The 22,226-nt window shown below is 35.8% G+C and overlaps 1 protein-coding gene across 1 annotated transcript; it reads left to right on the top strand.

Moving 5' to 3' along the window:
* The first annotated feature begins 9,323 nt into the window (after positions 1 to 9,323).
* LOC582714 (S-acyl fatty acid synthase thioesterase, medium chain) lies at positions 9,324 to 21,674 on the top strand. The gene is made up of 7 exons (XM_782656.5): positions 9,324 to 9,501; positions 11,442 to 11,594; positions 15,241 to 15,379; positions 16,595 to 16,694; positions 17,528 to 17,700; positions 18,478 to 18,560; positions 19,305 to 21,674. Exons 2-7 carry the CDS (start codon positions 11,465 to 11,467, stop codon positions 19,436 to 19,438), a joined length of 759 nt encoding a protein of 252 aa, XP_787749.1. The 5' UTR covers positions 9,324 to 9,501; positions 11,442 to 11,464; the 3' UTR covers positions 19,439 to 21,674.
* Positions 21,675 to 22,226: the final 552 nt, after the last annotated feature.

The raw sequence follows: 22,226 nt of genomic DNA, 5'->3' as shown, positions 1-22,226 counted from the left end.
GCATTATGGGGAATGAAGAGCAAAACAGATAGATAGGGATTAAAATAGGAAATGACGATGTCACTGCAGGCCGATTATGATAGAACGTAGGAGGGTTTCATGTTTTCTTCTCTTTCGCGTCGTTGTTCCCGACCTCCCCTCCCCCCTCCCCCCCCCCCGTTTCGTCATTTTGGGTCGGGGGGGGGGTGCCATTGTGGCTCTCTTAGCTACGCCACTTTATAGTATAATGTATTGTATCGTATATTAAACTTCGTTGATGTACAACAATATTTTGTTTATAAACATATAAATCTATTTGCAATGCATTGTAACAAATCAATATTCTGTTGGTTAAACATGATGATGTTAGTGGGCGAGCGGTATTACTTTGTGGTTATACTATTAGGGTCTATCATACCCCCACGTGTGATCGTGGCATTCGTCGCCGAACAAAAATTAGGGGAATCCCCGGCAAGTCATCAGAAAGTCACATAATCATCATAATTATCATTATTATGAACAAACAGCGCATACTATTAATGTTTTGCAGGCACAAAATTGTCCACTTCTTCTTCGTCTTCTTTTTCCACGAAACTTGTATATCGTCAGACAGACGATTGACACAGGGTCATTATGGAGCAATACCAAACTATATCTAGATGTGCGGAATAAAAGTGACAAATATGATCTCAAATTCACAAATCGTGATTAAAACCCCCAAAATATCTAGTTTTTTAATACTTTCACACAAGAATCAAAGCATTATTTTTGTACGTCAATATCACTCTCCTCTCACAGTTGAGTCGGATGTTTGTTTTTTGTAATCCATGCAGAATGCTACGAAGATACACATAATACATTAGCGTGAACAACATAAATAATGAAAAGAAAAACAAACTAGTCAACTTCTGTAGTTCATGAACAATATCCTTTAAACTGGCAACCCGGAGTGAAATTTAAAATTGCTATTTTAGTGTACAAGGTTGGCAATATTTCGTTTTTGTAACTTTTCCATTATACACTTTGGTTCATTTGACATACATTCTGATTTGTTTTAAAGGGGAAGTACATCCTGATATTTAAGTGGCTAATAAAAGGAGCAGAAAATGAGAGAAATTAACAGATCAGTGAAAGTTTGAGCAAAATCCGATGAAAAATAAGAAAGTTATGAACTTTTGAAGCCTGAAGTCAATAATATTGACAACTCTGTGACGTAGGCTATTTTGCGAGCTCCTCTCCAATTTGTTCCGAGGCCTACCACAATTCCATAAACTTTCATTGTCTTTGTTACTGAGTGTTGACAGAATCCATTTGTTTCATATAGGAGTTGTATAAAAATATATATATATATATATATATTTGCAATAAGCATACCTAGGGTAAAAGTATGATTGTAAAAGTACAGATCCAAATAACATCCCTAACAAAATTAATCATGCCACACATATCGAATATCAAATATCAACGAACATTTGTGCGCGTGTGTGTGGGTGTGTGTGACTTTGCCCTTTGAAAAAAAACATATGCAATGCATTTCATTAATTTTGATACATTCAATCCATTCTCTCCGCTAATTCCAACATAATACGTACTGTAGGCATCACTTTGGCGCAAGTCGATTTTTGCACTCTCGCAAACAATGCCACATGTTCATCCAAGCGTGAACACATACCCCACAAATATGGTACCAAATGATTTGGGATAAAACACTCTTTCATAAGATGTATAATAATTTACTGTTCATAGATGATTCTAAAAATAATTAGCAATTTTCTAGGTGTAAACTTTTTTTGGACTCACACTGTAGTGTTTAAGTTCAGTGATACCATACAGACATACGTGTTTGAAAATAAAGGGTGCCAATTTGAGGACGTCACGCTGATTCATAATTGACCTTTCGTACATCTAAAGGTCATATTCTGGCACTAGTCACTATGAACATGACTGACAAAGAAAGCGGACAAAATATACAGTTCCTCAGGTAGACAATGGAACATCCCTTCACTGCTATTATGTAAAAATGTGCAGAACAGGTGTCACATGCATATTCACCTTTTTACATAATAGCAGTGACGGGATGTTCCTTTGTCTACCTGAGGAACTGTATATTTTGTCCGCTTTCTTTGTCTGTCATGTTCTTAGTGAGTACGTGGTAGGTCTCAATGCATGAAGGGTGAAAAATGGCAAGCTCTGCACGCATTCAGTTCATTCCAATATATATATTATAGTAGAATAAAATGTTATGAAATGGATGACTCATGAAATGTCATTATATATTCGAATTGCTACAAAAGATAGTTTGAATGCTTGGACAAATTGAGTTGTGATGCCACGTGTCTGTGTATTGTTCTAGCTGTGCAGGCCTGTGCAGTGCTTGTCGCTGCATATGATTTTATAAAGGATGTCTGGATGTGGTATAATAGTATAATATATATATATATTGGAATGAACAGGAGTGTTGAAGGCCTGGATCACTGACGGGAGGGTGATCTGCATTCTTAAACGGGATGGCCCTGATGGACGGAAGTATTCAATCAGTTCCCCAGATGACCTCTTTCGGTTGCTAGGCTGGAGCGAGGATCAACTGAAGAATTCTCGGCTGTTTTTGGACTTCTAGGACATTTCCGGCCCTCTTCTAGACAAGACCTTGACCATATGCAGCATTAATGTCAATGGGATTCACAGCAAATTAGAAGCAGGAGTCATTGATTTAATGTTGAGAGACTATTCAGTAATTTGTCTTCTTGAAACTAAAACTGAAAGGCCTGATTTTTCTCATTCTTACTTCAACAATTATCAAAGTTATATTTTGGAAAAGAATGGCGTGGGTAGACATGGTGGTATTCATGGCATTTGTATTCTCATTCAAAAAAATATTTCATCTCATACCTCTAGAATATTGGGCACTACCTCAGAATCTATTATGTGGATTCATTTTAATTCATTTTGTTTAGGCTTTGAGTTTATATTAGGAGCAGTTTATTTGCCTTGTGAAGGGTCAGTTTATCATAGTAATGATGTTTTTGATCACCTTTATCAGGACCTATTATATTTGAAAAGCACATATAATGTGCCCTTCAGCCTAGTAGGGGACTTTAATTCAAGGACTGGGTTACTTGACGACTTTATGGTAATTGATAATGTTATTTCTGAATTTTCAGGTTATTGTTCTTCAAATGATAATGTTGATTTTAAGAGCTCGCTTACTGATGATGGATATGATACTAGGAGGCATAATATGGATTCTTCTATTAATAATAATGGTAGACAGCTTATTGGCATTTGTCAGAGTTTTGACTTGAAGATAGTGAATGGGAGATTTGGTAGTGATAAGGGTGTTGGTAGCTTTACATGTTACAATAAAAATGGAGGGAAAAGTGTGGTTGATTATGTCATTGCATCTGTTAGTTTATTTCAATATATTACTCATTTTGAGGTTGACATTTTTGATAAGTGTGTTTCAGATGTACATTGTCCATTGAATCTGATGTTTTCAAATAAACTGATTCCTATAAATGAAGATGTTGAATTGAGAAAAATTGAAAATAGGGTTGATGCTCCCGAAAAAGTGAAATACACTTCATTTAAGTGTTCTAAAGAGAAGGCATCTGAATTTAAGTTGAAACTTGATCAAAGTATTCCAGTACTGATGAATGCATTGGAAATGGTTGAGAAGTCATCGACACAAGGTAATATGAATAATTTTAGTACTGAATTGGCAAATTCATTTTTGAAAACGGCAAAGGAAGTCGGTATATGTGTGGATAAAGTCTGTAAGAAAATTCATTCTAGGAAACTTATCGTGGAGAAGAAACCATGGTTTGACACAGAGTGTCAGCATGCCAGATCAAGATATTTTAATCTAAAAAATAGAATTAAACGACAGTGCAAAGGTCTAACTTTGAGTGATAAAGAACAAAAAATGGCTGAAATTAATGCTGTTGCAAAAGATTATAGGAAATTGCTACGTAGAAAGGAAAAAGCGTACACTAGGCTCTTACACAACAATCTTCATATACTTAAGAAGGATAGTCCTCAAGAGTATTGGAAAATTTTGGATGGACCGAAGCGTAGCTCTTGTCCAGCCAAGGTCTCTTTAGATGATTTTGTGCATCATTTTAGTAGTTTGAATAATGTGCAATGTGCAGCATCTGAAACACATTATGTGGATTTTGACCAGTCAATGGGCAATGATGAGCTGAATGCCCCTATCTCGGTTGATGAAGTTATAAAGATTATCCAGAAACTAAAGAATAATAAGGCATGTGGTGTAGATTTGGTTAGAAATGAGTTTTTGAAAAATTGTTCAGCAGCTGTAATTGGTTGTATTACTGCTTTTTTTAATGTAATACTGGAGAGTGGTCTAGTACCAAAAGACTGGTGTCTAGGTAGTATAGTCCCTATTTTCAAAAATAGAGGAAAGGATACAGATCCAGATAACTATCGTGGGATAACACTTTTAAGCTGTTTGGGAAAATTGTTTACTTCCATCTTGAATTATAGGATAACAATTTATTTCGAAAATGAATGCAAGCTTGGAGAAGAACAGGCTGGCTTTCGTGCTGGCTATTCTACAACAGACCATATTTTTGTTTTGAAATCCCTGCTTGACATTTACTTGTCTAAACGTAAGAGAATTTACTGCGCTTTTATAGACTATAGAAAAGCTTTTGATATGGTTGATAGGGTTTCACTTTGGCACAAATTATTGAGGTCAGGGGTGGATGGTAAGGTGTTCACAGTTATTAAGAATATGTATTCTCAAGCAAAATCGTGCGTGATAGTAGATGGTCAAATGTCTGAGGCTTTTCAATGCGATGTTGGTGTTAGGCAGGGTGAAAACTTATCACCACTGCTCTTTGCAATATATCTTAATGATTTCGAGGATTTTCTCAGTAAACACTTTAAAGGTCTCAAATTTTTAGTTGAAAATGTATGTGCTGACATTTTAGATAAAGAAGTAAACAAAGATCTTTTCTTACAATTATACACATTGTTGTACGCAGATGACACCCTAATATTGGCTGACACAGCAGAGGAATTGCAAGTGGCTTTGAATGCCTTGTCTCAATATTGTAAAATTTGGAAGTTAAGTGTTAATGCTATGAAAACTAAAGTACTTATATTTTCAAGAGGCAAAGTACGTAAATTTCCAGTTTTCAGATTTGGAGAAGATGAAATTGATGTTGTGGATGATTTTGTATATCTTGGGGTTCAGGTTAATTATAATGGAAGTTTTAAAAAGGCTATTTCAAAACAGGTATCACAGGCCAGGAAAGCCCTCTTCTCTATGTCATTAAAGGTTCAAAGACTCAAACTGCCACTGGATATTCAATGTGAATTGTTTGACCAACTTGTATTACCAATACTCATTTATGGATGCGAAGTGTGGGGATATGAAGATCTGAGTCAAATTGAAATATTCCATAGAAAATTTCTCAGGTCAGCGTTATGTGTAAATAAATTTACACCAGATTGTATGATATATGGAGAAACTGGGAGGGCATGGCTAGCTAACAGTATCAAACATCGAATGGTTAGTTTCTGGTTAAGAATAGTAAAAGGTTCTCCCTCTAAATATTCAGTCAAATTTTATTTTTTGCAAAGGTTAATTAGTCAGAATGTAGATATGTCTACTTCTTTCAAGTGGTTATCTTGTATTGAAAAAATATTGAACCATGCTGGTCTTGGTATTGTTTGGCTAAAGCAAGGGGAAGGATTTAGCAATAGTTGGATACTGAGCACTCTGAAGTTGAGATTAAACGATATTTCAAAACAAGATGTGATGGCAACAATTTGGACAAACAGTGTGTGCCTAAATTATAGGATCTTTAAAGAGGATTGTCTCTTTGAAAGGTATTTAGTTTTGCTGAGTAAAAAAGATAGAATAACACTGAGCCGTTTTAGATGTAGGTCACACCGTTTACCAATTAATAATAACAGATTCAAAGAAGCTGTTAATGAAATTAGTATTGAATGCCCATGTTGTGATATGCATGAGTCTGGTGATGAATTCCATTATGTTTTTGTATGCCCTTTTTTCAGAAAGGAAAGAGAGTTATATTTAGGTCGCAAAGTAAAAGTTAAACGCCCTTGCACATCACACATGTTGAATTTATTTTCATGTTCCGGTATAGGACAGCTGAAGAAATTAGTACTCTTCTTAAGGATAATAATGTCATATTTTGCTCGTCTATATACATGTAAATCTGAACAATCCAATCATATGTCGCCCATAAAAAGAAATGTTACAACCCGAAGTGGTAGGTTAATTAAGCAACCAACAATTCTTGATCTGTAGTACAGTCTTTCTTTAGGTCAAGTATAGTTTTGATGGTTTGTTTGTTCTTTTGTTCATTTTTTTTGGTTTTTTTTTGTTAGTATACTTTTTGTTTTGTTTGTCTTATTACATTATATTCCATTATGTTTTTGTTTGTCCAATGGACGATTATGGCGTATTTTGTTAGTCTGCATATATCTTAACAATCCAATCACAACTCACTTACATGTACAAAAATGAAACTTATAATTTCTTTTTTAGTTAAGACAATAATGTATTTAAACAAAAACAAAAAATTGTAAAATTATTTTTTGTTTTTATCTTTCTTTTTCTTTGTGTTTGTATTTAGATTGTTCATGTGGTATTTTCCACTTTTCATGTATGCTTGCCATATTGTATAATATTGTATTTATGTTTAGCATAGGCTAGGTTTAGATCATTCCTATTTATCGTTATACTTTTATATTGTTGTTTTGTTGTATTCTGTATTCTTTGTATTATTAAGCTATGTTTGTATTCTTTATTATGTATCATTATCATGACATGTACATGTGTTGTACTCTCATACCCCAGAAGGGGGTCGAATGAGTCAATAAATTCTATTCTATTCTATTCTGGTACCAATGATCGCGAATCCTAGCTCTCCGTCAAAACTTATGATAGGCCTGGTACTTAACTTGTCCTGGAACATGTACATGGATGATCAGTAGGCCAATTGAAATTTTGAAATAACCGTTAGATGTTTGATATCTCGACCTATCGCTCTCATGATAATGAATGCTGAAAGAAAGATTTCTTTTTGTTGTGCACAATGAGAGCGTTTACGTGAGGATACAAAATACATATTACATTGCACTTATGGAATGTCTGCCCAAAAGGGGATTTTGTTATCGAATTTTGCAGATACTTACACAAGTAATATGAACAACCTTCTGCTTTCGCATTCTAATCCTGAAATGGATGGCTCATGAAATGTCATTGTAAATGCGAATTACGACAAAATATATTTGAATGCTTGGACAAATTGAATTTTGATGCCACATGTTTGTGTATAGTCCCTGCTCTTCTAGCCGTGTGCAGTGCTTGTCGCTGCATGTGATTTTATAAACGATGACGGATGTGCATGGTACCAGTGGCGGATCCAGGGGGGGGGCCCGGGCCCCCCCCCCCCTCCTTGAGAAAAAAATCATGTAAAATCACGTGATTTTTACCTTTTTGGGGGTTGGGCCCCCCCCCCTGGCGCTCAAGGGGGGGGGGGTGCAAATTGAATTTTTTTTGACCCCCCCCCCCCCCCCCCCACTGAGCGAATTTTTGGCCGGCGCGATTTTCAAATTTTCGGGAGCAAAAAAAAAAAAAGTTGGGCCCCCTCCCCTAAGAAATCCTGGATCCGCGCCTGCATGGTACCATTACCAATGATCGCAAATCCTATAGCTCGATCTCAAAACTTATGATAGTTAACTTTTCCTAATATACATGTACATCATGATAAGTAGGCCGATTCAAATTTTAACCATTAGATATTTGATATCTCGACCTATTATTTGCAGTCATATATTCGAATATGCTGCAAAAACTATTTCTTTTTGTTCTGCACTGCACCATGATAGCGGTACGTGAGGATAACAGATATACATATTACATTGCACTTGTGGAATGTCTGCCAAAGAAGGGATTTTATTATCGAATTTTGCAGACATCACACAAGTAATACGAGCGACCTTTTGCTTTCGCATTCTAACCCCGATAACTATTTCCTTTGACACCGTTAGCACTTAGCAGACAATTAAGTCACGTTTGGGAGGAGATCAGTGAACGTTTTGAACGAAAACGAATGAACAGGTTGAATTCACTAAATTTGGACTATCTTTTTGTTGTTGTGACGCCACATAATATGTCGTGTAATAAAGTGTAACCCACAGATCGGGGAGCATGCAGGCCGATGGTGTGCTTGGGGTTCAATACGTACCCCTTAAAGAAACTATGTCCCTTTTGCACCCAACATCAAATTCTGTAGAGCTTTGTAGGAATTATGAATATGTCATGCATGTCCTATCTGTGAAATTCAAGTATTAGCAGTGTCCTAGTATTCAAATTATGCAAGGAAACCTGTTTACCTTATACAGACTTCACTGTCAGACTCAGACACTATTGAGTGACTGACTGACATCTTTTTTTTCTAGGTCAATAATTAACCATTCGGTTAAATGGTCGTTATTTTCCTTTCGTTTTAAGGGAAGTTCTAAATTAGTATTGTCTTTCAATTGGATCAAAGAAAGAATCACGTCGAATGTCCATCCGTAATAGGTCCATGGTCTGACACAACCAATGAGTGACAGAGCTCTAAGCTAGCTCTGCTCAAGGCTTTATAGAAATCTTGGTAAAGTCCTATCTGTGAAATTCAAGTATTAGCAGTGTCCTAGTATTCAAATTATGCAAGGAAACCTGTTTACCTTATACAGACTTCACTGTCAGACTCAGACACTATTGAGTGACTGACTGACATCTTTTTTTTCTAGGTCAATAATTAACCATTCGGTTAAATGGTCGTTATTTTCCTTTCGTTTTAAGGGAAGTTCTAAATTAGTATTGTCTTTCAATTGGATCAAAGAAAGAATCACGTCGAATGTCCATCCGTAATAGGTCCATGGTCTGACACAACCAATGAGTGACAGAGCTCTAAGCTAGCTCTGCTCAAGGCTTTATAGAAATCTTGGTAAAGTGTCAGTGTCTGCAGACTAACTACGCCCCCCTTGCCCCCTTGCCCCCCCCCCAATCCTCTTATGATTAATGTTCTATCATAATCCGTGTCAAAATGATGGTCTTATATAATTATACAGGACTGCGATTATCGAATTTTTATTCAAAATTTTCAATAATATTCTGTTTTGATAAATGCCTTAACTAGCGTATACATGTCAATTTAGTAGGATTTCTTTGTCTCTTTTCGTCCTTAAATACACCCTGTCAATTAATTTTTGACAACAAAAAGCCGGGTACCTGCATTATCTTATAAACAGTGTAGACATTTCCTTCCCCAAAGACCCCAATCATGCACTAACTATATATTATTATACGCCTGCATGCACCGTCAAATATTAAGTTCAACGCGATTCGATCTGTACGTGTATGCATGATTTCCTATAAAGCCTGCTTACTCAAACGTACAATAATAAGTGGTTGACTTTGGTCTATTACAAGCCTCAGGCGACGTTTACTTTCAAACTGTGTCCAGCATTATTAAGGTAAGACGGTGATTCTTTGATATTAATTTCCTACATTCACGAATAATGCCTGCTCGCATGTTTTAAATCCTTTTATCTCCAAATGCAAATTTCGCATCTAGACATGCAAGACTTGTGCACAACTGGGAAATCCAAAACTTGCAATAAGTTCATTTTGAATGAAGGCATAAAGATCAGTGAAACAGAACGGTTTGAAATAAATCGGACCGATGATAATTTTACTTTGTAAGATCCATGCAATTCAGCACTTAACTGGGCTGCCGTGTGGATTTACTTTAATAAATACCATTTCAATTCAATTCAATTCAATTCACTTGTGGATTTCAACCCTTGCACACCGGAGCTATATTTTGTAGGCAGTGGCGTACAGCATTCGTGCATTCGTAATTCAGATTTCATTGGTGTGTGCAGGGGCGGATCCAGCCGGCGGCAGGGGAAGGAGCCCAATTTGTGAGAAAATATTTAGCGGCGAAATAGCCGGCCGATAATTTGCTCAGTGGGGGGGGGGGGGGGGGGGGGGGGGGGGGGGGGGGTAGTGAGCACTATATATCTTTTTTTGAGGGGGAAGCCCTCAAAATTTGAAAAATCGCACCCCCTCCCCCTTGAGCGCCAGGGGAGGGGGCTCATCTATAAAAATAAATAAATAAAAAGAGGTATAATTAATGTTTTCTTCCAATAATATACATCGACTGACCATCAGATAAAGTCTATTCTCTACTTTCGAAAGTGAAGAACAAGTCTACTCTTATTATTGGCTATTCTACTTTGTTGGAGACTGCATGATCGAGTGCCTTAAAACCATCCATGTTTGGGGAAGATCCCTCTGAATCTGTAATTATAAACATAATGCAGCGAAAAGAAAAAGGTTCTGCCTCCTTCAGGTTATACAAGACATTATTCAATCATGAAAGACGATGTTTACATTATAAAGGCTGAAATTTGTGTTGAAGCGGACAAAGTCCAAGATTAGTGTAAAGTCTAGCTTACCTGTGCTCTGACAATGGCTCCACCCCCCCCCCCCGCCACCTTACAGAACTCGGGCTAGGGTTGCATTTTTTATAAAGAGTAGGTAACGGATATAGCTTACTCTATGTAGTGCAGGATGTTAAACGCGGAGCAATAGTCGCTGGAGCATGCGTCGTTTCTACATTCCATTTTTTTTTATAAATATTTTTATATTTGTGTGTTTATTAAATTTTCAATCATATAACACTTCATTGTTTGCCAATGTTAGGGTAACATCAGTCCAAAGGGCAGCAAATTCAATTCTCAAAAAAATGTAAGACCTTATCCAAGAAAGTAATCCGTTATTATGATAAAAGGTCTTTATAATCATATAATAAATATTGGATAGACAGTATGTATAAAGTAATCGTTGAAGGATTCAATGGTGAGGATAGATTTGAGCGAGGTTTGCAGTTATACCGTGTGAGTCAAAGAAAAAGTTAACACTCAGAAAATTGTCATTTATTTTAAAATTCAGCTATGAACGAAAAGTTATCATACATGTTTTGAAAGAGTGTTATATCCCGAATCGTTTGGTATCATGTTTGTGTGTTTTGTTTTCACGCTTGTATAAACAGGAGGCATTGCTTGCGAGAGTGCAAAAGTCGACTTGCGCAAAAGTATTAAAGTGAGAGAATGAATTGAATGTATCAAATGAGATGCATTCATATATTTCATATGCTTTTGATTAGTTGGCCCTGTCACACCGACGAGACGCAATCCAGACCGACACAAGATGAACAAAATAATGTAGGATAAGAGTTGTGGTTAGGGTTAGGGTGTGGTATAGGACTAGGTCCTAAATAAGTTAGGACTTTGGTTATTGTTATAATGGCCGAGCATCCATTTTTGTCAGAGCATGTGCTGCAAAAGCACTCATTCGTCAATCTTTCCTGTTTTTGATAATCGATCCTGTATGAACATTTTATTTTCAGTGACGGATATTCATAATCTGACCATGGAAAAGCTCACAAACTGTCGATCAAAGCGAGAGAATGCCCGTTACCGTGTATTTTGCTTCCCTTGGGCTGGGGGCGGTTCAGGCTTCTACTCGAGCTTGTATCAACATCTACCGGAGCACATCGAAGGTAAGGCTCATCAGTAGTGGCGTAGTGACGTGGCGTAACCTCCCCCCCCCCCCCCCAATCCGACGAAAAATAGTGGGAAAGAAAAAGGAGGAAAGAGAAAAATATGAATAAAATAAATGATGACATTTTAAAAAAAATTAAAGGAAGAGAGAAATAAAAAGACAATAGTAAGGAACTAAGAAAGAAGGAAATAAATAAAGAAAGAAAGAAAGAAAGAAAGAAATGAATAAGAAAAGAAATGAACAAAGAAGGAATAAAGAAGAACATGAAGGCAAGAAGGAAAAAGGAAAGAAAGAAAGAAAGAAAGAAAGACAGAAATAAAGTCTAAGTAAAAGAAACCCACGGCTCTTAAAATGTGTTGCCTCAACATTATTTTTGTTTTTGCGGAGCTTTTTATATACTTGTCAACATTTTTATATATAGATATAGGCCAAGCACATCATCACACTTACTGATATACATATTAACTTGTTTTCTGAATATATATATATATATATATTATTTTTGTAATAACATACTCTATTTATTTTTCTTCTTCTTCGTCTTCCTCTTTCTTTTCTTGTTTTCCTGGTTCGTCCCTAGTCCTTGACTTGGGCTTCCTTCTTGTATTACGGACAAGTGCTTTGTATGTTTTTCCGTGTATCTAATTTTCATTATATTTTCCAATATATGCTATATTGCAAATTTTGTTTCGCATTCTAATGTTCATTTATAAATGTCTGTATTTGTTTTGTTCTATCTTGAAGTGTTTTTATTTTCTTTCTATTTGTTGTGTGTCCTTAAAGGTATATAGACCAGTTCTGGTCATGCGATTGCATTGTAAAAGAAACGTTGTGGAATCGATCAGAAAAGGTTGATCATCTAGCATAAAAGTATTGGTGTGTACTGCAAGGTTTCGGAATCATCAAAATGATAAGAAATTTTGCCCAGTCTTGGTAAAGTTACAATCACTGTACACAGACTACGCGATAAATTATTATATCTATCTGGACTGGATAGATATAATAATTTACCAAATATATTATTAGTAGGCGGTTTCCCGGCCAAATTTGTATCATCACATATTAATAAAAACATATTCTTTCACATGATTGGTAATAAGAGCTTCCATTTCATTTTAGAGGGGGCGTTTCCAAAACTTGTCTATACCTTTAATCAGAACCATGATGAAAACACAGCTTTGCTGATCATTTTTTATCCTGTATACATATATGTCTCAACGAATAACAAAATAATGACAGAAAGCGTGTTCAAGCCTAGGATAATGCATGAATGCACATGACAGTTCAAGGCGGAAAAATGATACACACATTTATACATGTGCTTAAAAAACATCGTTAAACAGAATAAACATAAAATGGAAATAATGCAACAAAAGGAAAGGAAAACAAACGATTTGCAAAATATAACAAACATGACTTGAATGAAGTCATCATGGATACCAGTTATGAGGATACCAATGTAAATATGTATACATAGCAACTCTGGTATCCGGTGTGTCAGGCTGTACCAGATAATATAACATGTACATTTTTCGCCGTTGCTTATGATCTTTTAAATCGAGGCTACACCTTCTCTTGCTGATTTTTGTTTGTTTATGGTATGATTGATCTAAAACTCTCGTGACTATCAAGCATCTGATGTATAAACTAATAACTGTTTGTACATACAAAAATGTGCAACGGCCCACCTTATCCGCTTTTTATGAGGATATCAATTAATTTGTATACTTGTATAATGGGTGTGTGTACTTATTGCTCTATTTTGTTTTGTTGCTGTTATCTGTTTTTATTGATGATTTTTATTGAATAGCATTGTTACCAAACAGAGCCTCATAGAAGACCACCGTAATTGGTGAAATGTGCCACCCTATATAAACATCAGAAATAAATAAATTAATACAATAAATGGATTTAGTGCGTGGGAACAGTAATTATCATTCCGTAGCAATATGGAAGTATTAATTCACTTTATAGAGGTAAAATAATTATATCTATTCAATTCCTTCAAAGGCATGGAAAGTGAACATGTATTACGTAAACCAAAATCAAGATGATGATGACATACTTTAATTGTGTTATATTACTAGTTACTTCCGATGACCAGCCGTATAAATACATAAATGCCGCACACGAAATTACGGAAGCGTTAAAGTGCCATTCTACTTGACGACATGACGAGATATTTCATCTTGTCAAGTCGACTTAATATCCACATAATATCCACATGAACTTTTTGTGAAGTCGACTTGGCAAGATAATTTATTTCGCCATGTCGACATTACTTTTTGGGTAGTCGACTTGGTAAGATAATATATGTCGCCATGACGACATGAACTTTTTGTGAAGTCGACTTGGTAAGATAATTTATTTACATGGTAGGTTAAATATCTTTACATGTCGACATGATATGGATATTAAGTCGACTTGACAAGATGAAATATCTCGTCATGTCGTCAAGTAGAATGGCACTTTAACGCTTCCGTACGAAATGAAGAAAAAAAGAGGAACTAAAAAGGGAAGTTTGGTAGATCGATCATCGAAATTTAGGTGACACTACATTTTAATTTTATATAATATGACTAAATATCGATTTATTGGAATTTCCATGTATATCATTAAATATTATTCATCGTTTCTAAAAATACATGCCCAAAACTCCTCTTATCTATCATCAAGATAGATGCTATTATTTGTAGAGCTGTCATGAATGACTCATGGTAGACACTTGACTTTAGATGTGATTAAATGTTGCACTTTTCAACTAATTCAATGGATCTCTAAAACGAAACCAATTTGTTAATGGATTTAAATTGATGAGATGGTGAATGTTGAATGAGGAAACAAACTTTACTTTTGTGGGTCACTAGAACTTCCTTCTCTTCCGTATATCATTATTGAATGGTGTACTTTCCACTGATGAATCACGGGCTGTAACGGGCCCATGCATCATTTTAAAACTCAACTGACAATCCTTATGTACTCCAACTTAAAGTTCCCCCTTTGTTTTAGTTCTCCCCCCCCCCCGCCCCCACCCATTTCGAAAATGTTAAACAAACAAAAAAAGCATCTGGAATTATTAGACTATTAGTGAGCACCTAAACATGTGATCACTCCTCCAATTTCTGAGGTTGAGAGGGTTTAATTGTCGCATTTTTTCCTTCTCAGAATTGTATGTGTCTCTCCCCCCTCCCTTTTCCAGAATATTGGATCTTGGCCCTATATCTCCATACTCGTGTATAATTGGGCTATTTTCCTAACTTGTTAAAACTCATACTTATAATTTTTTCTCTACTAGAAGCGAATATTACAAGGAGGCGGGGTACGCCTCTGCTTTTTTATATTTATATTTATATGAAATGTTTATTTTCTTAATTGACAATCAGAAGTACTCTGTACCATTTATTGAACAAGGAAATACTCTTTGACGTCTTCGATAGTAATGAAAGTTGCTTTCATCATGCAGTTTTATCCTACTCGAGTGTTAAACTATACAATTTCAAGAAATGTAAATTCTTAACTAATATTGTACTACGATTTTTTTTTGTGTTGGCAAATAGAGCATGCATGGACGCTTTAATATCTCTATGTTTTGCTTTGTTTTTCAATCAAGTCAATTCTGATATTTTGATCCCATTTGGTTACAGTACATGGTATACGTCTGCCTGGTAGAGAGTCACGCTTTCAGGAACCGCTCTACAGAAACCTCCAAAAGATGGTCAAAGATATTGCTACCACTCTCCTACCGACGTTGAAGACGAAACCTTTCATTTTCTTTGGGCACAGGTAAAACGAAAGAGATTGATTATAAAAAAAAGTTTTGTCTCGTCAAGCTTACCGGTTTTCTCACTAATGCACAGGAAGTCCTTATGCTAGAAGATTAAAAAAAAAATAAACATACACAGAAAACACGTAGAAAAGGGAGGTCGAGGCGACTGACTCCGAATCATCGGTTCTTCGCGTCCGGTTGGATGATCGCGTCGATTGTCGGGCAAGAGATGTAAGCCCCTTTAATTAGCCCGCCCAATAATAGTTATGATCGCAAAACCTTTCAAAACGAATCATCCTAATGCAATATCAATAGCCTTGGCCATCACCTATTGAAATGTGTGCATGTAAAAATGATGTACTACCTAATAACACGCAATTGAGCTTTTATGAGTTGATTTTTCGAAAGTCTTTGTGATCGTGTTTCTAGCGACTCAAGCATTCATGCTTTAAATGTACTATGTCCCATTTGCAGGCCAAAAAAATGAAAAAGTTAAATTCCAACGGCATTTGAAAAAACAATACTAATTTAGAACTTCCCTAAAAAAAGGGGGGGAGGGGCTTGAAAATGTTTTTAAGTTGGAAAATAACGACTAATATAAAATTATGTCGAATTAGCTATAGAGCCAGTAAGTAATAGTCTGATTTTTCAGACCATTGTACCGAATGGTCGTACGTTGTATGCTGCGCAAAGATTCAATCAGTTTAATTTTTGCCATTACAAGAAGTGGGTTATTGATGTAGACAAATGCTCATGTACCCTTTACAGCTCACTTTATGTATGTTATTACCAAAGATGAAAAGAAGCCAGTCAGTCACGCAATAGTGTCTGACAGTGACGTCTAGCAAATAAACGGGTTTCCTTGCATAATTTGAATATTAGGACACTTCTTACGTTTAAATTTCACAAATAGGTCATACATGACACATTCATAATTCCTGCAAAGTTCTACATAATTTGATGTTGGCTGCAAAAGGGACATATTATCTTTAATAGCTGGCCTCTGTATATATCTTGATGTGTTGATTTACCTCTATACTTTAAAAATGTTCAATTATATCTATGATCATTTATTTTGTATTTCAGTTGTCACATGTTATGTAAATCAGTTGTGTTATTAATATACTATTATTGTTGTTTGACTGTTACGTATATGAGTTTTCAATAACTACAGAAACATCTGCTTAAAATAGGTTAATGATTATATCAATAGCTCTCATTTCCTATTTTAGTTTCGGTGCGTTAGTCTGCTATGAAGTATGCCGTTACCTAGTAACGAATCATAACTTACAGCCGAACCATCTCATCGTGTCTGGAACATTCGGCCCTCACGTGAGTATTATGTGAATATATACACAATTTACTGGTTTTTCCCCTTTTTCCTTCTTCTTTTAAATACTTGTTTAAATATAGTTTCTATACAATTGTTGATACTATTACTTCCTTTTTTAACAATAATGATTGCTAATAAAGAGGTATTGAAACAACCTTTCACACGGTTATTATTTCATACACACTCAGTATTAATGGTTAGATCTCTTATGCAGATTATCAAAACACCCCAATGGGAATAATTTCTTTAGTTTCATGAGAGTCCAATGTAGGCGTATGTACATGTAGCTGTGTGAAAGACAAAGATATAAATAACTATAGAAGTTTTGAATAGATTTTAGTCAACACCAATCTTAGAGGTGATATGGAAACAATTCGCGTAGCTACGGATGCCCTCACCCCCTTAAACACCCACACTGAATCGAATGGTGAAAAAACAAAAAGAGATCAAATAATAATAATAATAATGATAATAATAACGAAAGGAAGAGGGAGAAAGGCAACGCAAGATGATAATACGACTCCCTCCCACACCATCCTCAATGCAATATTAACTTGTTCATTCATATTCAATCCACCTAGTAAGTATGCCCCCTCAAAACAAAACAAAAACTCGAGTGCCCCCCCCCCCCCCTCAAGGTCTAGACACACAGTACGCCAGTGATGGAAAGTAACAAATTAGATCCTTGTGAAGAGAAGGAAGATATTAAAAAGAATATTACATCTTATAATTTTTCTTGTTGATATATTGATTGTTCATACTTCATTCTCCTTTTTTTTAAATCATTATTTCGTTATTTTCTTTTCAAATTTCACCCGTATTGCGTTTCTAGTCAGAATTACGAGCCCAGCACCGGATCGGGTGGACACGCATGACTGATAAACAGTTCGTTGCTAAGTTACGAGAGTTGGGAGGCACGCCCCCTGATGTTTTGGAAAACCAGGGACTGATGAAAATATTCCTTCCAAGTTTAAGGGCTGACCTGGAAATAGCTGAACTGTATAGGTTAGTTATGATTTTTGTTGTGTGTGAAATGCAGTTAAATATGTCTAACATACAAAAAAATCAACAATAACAATCAAACAACTAAATTATTGTCAATTACTGGTATCAAGAGATTACATACGATTATAAGAGGCAACCAGAGGAAAACAATGCGCTTCAGAAAGGAAAAGTAATACAAAGAGTAGGCACCTGGCCAAATGAAAGAAAAACATATCAAACTCAAACCTTTCATTCCTACTAAATGTTTCATGTTATATTTGATTATATGATGTTGTACATTTGTGTAAGTGTGATGCGTAATTTCATCCTATGATATTACTAACAAAAACGAAGTCATTTATATAGCGCTCTTACACATAACGAAGGGTTTCACAGCGTTAAAACAAATTGACGTAGAAGAAGCTAAAGTTTACAATAATCATTGAATAGGAGAGTTTGGCACTATCATGACAGTGTACCTTAAACATTAGCTTTTAAGTGGAGTTATAATTAACTACCTTTTATACAACATAAGTTTCGGATTCAAGGTTTTTAAAGACCAGATTGATGTATTCAAGTTTTATTTATACGTCATAACAAGGTACTTTAGATGATGTGATACCTTATGAGGTGTTTTTTTTCTCGACTGCTTGTCCAACACATAGTGAAGCAGGGGGGGGGGTAGTACTTGGCTCTTCCCCAGGACTCTTGAATGTTGTTGATTAACCTGATCTTATCAAATCATACCAAACCAAGTCTAAATCAAATAACTTTTGAATTTATATAACTTATTCATAGCGAACCTGCCCCGGTTGAACCGTTCATCTCATGTCCACTGACATGCTTCAATGGAAAAGAAGATCGTGCGCATCCACCAGAAGGTACGATGATTATTATATACTTCATCAACATTCTCAATCCCTTATCCCCAAACACTCCATTTTCTATTAGTGTCTATTAGTTTGTCTGCCTGTCTCTGTCTCTGTCTCTGTCCCCCTCTCTCTCGCTCTCCCTCTATCTCTCTCTTTCCATTTTTGTCTCTTTCTCTCTCTGTAGGCCTATCACTCTTTGTCTTTCTATCCTTTGGCAAGGCATTGATCTACATTTGTCACACTCAACCCAGGTGATGTAAATGGGTACCTGGCAGGAATTTATTCTTTGAAATGCTAGAGCGCCGCAATGGCAGCACAGCTAAAGCCGGGGTAATAATCTCCAAGTTTGGAAGCGCTTATAGTGATTCTAATTAACTCTATATAAAAACTGAGTATTATTATTATATCCTACTTCCTCTTTTATAATTCTCACTCTCCCTTATTCACTCTCCAGATAAAAGAAACGAAAGGCCCTTTGTCTTTAACTTTGATGCTAATGAATAGTTTGTGAATAAAAAGAGAAAATCGCAAAGGTCATGACTCCTGGTTAGACTGCTAAAACTTATTGCCTGTATCATAATTTGTCACCACCACCCCCAACCCGTACCCCTTTATCAACCATCCATTGTTCTCTTTAAATGTATATACATTCTTCTCGATTTTCCACATTGAAAATGGATGTTTGTGATTCCATACCATTTTTGTGACGTCAAACTTTGATCAATCATTGCTATTATACTTATTTCGTGATAGGTTGGGCCGAGGCGACAAGCAGTACAAACTTTCACACTGAACTACTTTCAGGAGGACATTTCTTTCTTTTAGAAGAGGCCAACAAACGAAGGATATGCGAATACATAGCCAGCATTCTACCAGACTACCACTAAACAGAACGTGGTAGCAATGGAAACAGATGGTGTTTGGCTGGCTGCTAATCGCATGTTTCTCAGTTCTGTTGTTTATCTGAGCAAAGTCCAATGTGTTCAGTCATTTGGCGTCCTCACAAAACCAAGTACTTTTGATTTCTGAACATACATTAACACCGGACGTCTCATTTCACTGACTTCATTACACCATTCATGTGATCTGAGCTCTTGTATGGCTATTATCTTAAAGGGCAATTCAACCCTTGAAATACGATCATTTTGACTGTATACAAGCAAAAAATAAGAGAAAACATAATGGCAAAAGTTGAAATAAATCAGACCAATAAAATATAGAGAGTTATGAATGTTTGAAATATGAGATCGCTTTAGATATGCGAATCTTATATTGACAATTTTGTCAGTGGATTGTGACGTAGTCACGGACAACTGGCCTATTTGTCTTGTACAAAAAGCAATAATTTCTAATTTTCTCCCAAGTGGGCAGGTGGGGTACTACTCAAAATATATCATCGACAGTGCGTTGTTACAGGCCCTCTATAAAGAAAAGTCCCTCGCGGATAACAAATTTTAAAGAAAAACAAAATCAAACTGTTGTCATTGGGAAATTTGTCCAGCAATACATAGCAGAGACAGTACCGATTCAGTCAATTTGAAGTGTCCATACCTGTAATGATTATAAATTTCAAAAATTCAGAACCGTCTTATTTTTTGTCCGATTTCGTTCAAATTTTCACTAGTCTGCTATTCTGATGGTTATGCTTTCTTTTAGAGTTGTTTGCTCTAATGTTGGATTTTCCTGTAGTAATGCAGTGGTCAAATATACTAAAATCTTAGATGTGATCGGTAACGTACGTTTGTGTGCGAGTTTGTTCTTTTGCCCAGAGGCCTTCGATTCAAAATTCTTTGACTTTCATGTCAGTCTATGCATTTCCAAACATGTATTATTCTTTCTTTTTTTCTTCTTGTCTCGTTTTGTTCAGGTGTTTGATAATTTTTGTTAGTATATTGAACTATGCAATTTCATTATTGTGGAAAATATTACCTAACTGTTCGTTCTTTATGAGCCAAGTCATGTTGTGTATTTATTGTAAGTTTGTTCAAACCGATTGTCAACCATGCCCTGTACATATCAAGATGTTATGTTGTTTTATTGGAAATGGAAAAAAATGAAATGAAATGAAAACGTATGGGACAAACAGCTTAGCATTGTCCACGGTACATACTTCTAAGAAATGATCCAACTTCATCGCCATCCTAGAATAGTGGTGGCAGCGGCAGGATATTCAAATTACTTGTTTAGATTGGATGGGATAGGAGGGCGGGGTAGAAGGTAGAAATAGGAAAGAGACAATAATAAAATGGGAATGTCCCACCTCCAGATTTAGGGTTTGTTACCATGGTTACAGGTGACAATATGTACCAGCCTTAATTTGTGGCAGTGGCGATGACGTGATCTGTATTTCAGTGTGTGGGTAGGGTGGGATTCTTTTAGGACCGGGGTTATATATATCCGGGGAGAGGAGTTGGCACTGTAAAAGGTATTGTAATATTTTCGTAAAAACATTATTAAACCTTTCTTCGCTAATTATGATCACCATCACCACTCAGTACGTCTTGAGTTTTGGAAGGGTAGTTATAACAACCATCACCATCACCACCACCTCAACAACATGAATCATAACAACACCACGACAACGAAAGAAACACAACAGTACTACAATAGCTTTAAACCCTCTAAGCGATAGCTACTAGAAGCAGCCACTTAAAACGCCAAGCTTGAAATCTACCATGACATGATGTTCACGGACCACAGTATATGTACCGTAATGTATCGAGAGACATTAACGACCAATTGAAACTATTTTTTTGTGTAACTATGTTTGGAGTTGGTTTTCCCAATATAACCTAGACAATGATATCGGATGTCATATCTGTGATATCATAAAAACGTAATTAAGCCGCTTTTCTTTCCTATTTTTGTTTCCTGTTCTCCCTGCTTTCTTTAAAAAACTTTGAGACACATTTTGCTCTATACTCAGTTGCAGACAATGAATCCAAAACGGATTATGCCCTTCAGTTAAAAGAACGTCTTTAATTTCAAATAATACATTATGACATGTAGTTTAAGCTTGCCTATACTAACTGTTAAAGTTGGTAGTAACTTAAACTACATATTTATGATTAGCCCAACTAACGAAAGTTTTCTGTATCAATAAATTGTGATATGACAACTGTTGTTTTGTCGTCTCTTATTGTATAAGATGTTCTTGTGTTGTTGTGATGAAATTGTATTTTGAATGGAAGTTGTCATGCGTGAATAATTTCGCCCTGGTATTTTGCCCACTTGCTATCTTGAAGGGTTAGTCCAGCCCTTAAATATAGATGACAGACAACTATTTTTCGTCAAATGATTTAAGGGAAATCAGACAAATAATAATGTAAGATATGTTCCCAAAGATTACGTTCTTAGTATCTGGGATACAAAACGGCAACGCGGTCATGAAACTCTGAAAATGATGAAATAACAAATCTTTATCATGTATACATACAGAACTTTTGTGAATTTATATTCTCAATGATTATTCCCCCGTTACCAAGTGGAAATGTAATTAAATTAATGAATATGTACCTTTATCTATAAGTGTCTTTCCTTTTTTAACCTATATGAAGGAAGTATGAAAACAAAACAAACTATGACTAAATCACTCCTAACTTGTCATTATACGTGATCTTCAGCTCAAACCATGGAGCTCCTTGCATGGTCAAACAGACTGAAGCGTCATGTTTG

The sequence above is a fragment of the Strongylocentrotus purpuratus genome, unplaced genomic scaffold (assembly GCF_000002235.5).
Source record: "Strongylocentrotus purpuratus isolate Spur 01 unplaced genomic scaffold, Spur_5.0 spur5_scaffold_19, whole genome shotgun sequence".
Taxonomy (NCBI): Eukaryota; Metazoa; Echinodermata; class Echinoidea; order Camarodonta; family Strongylocentrotidae; genus Strongylocentrotus; species Strongylocentrotus purpuratus.
Note: the sequence above shows the minus strand (reverse complement) of the source record. Positions and strands in the feature narration are given on the sequence as shown.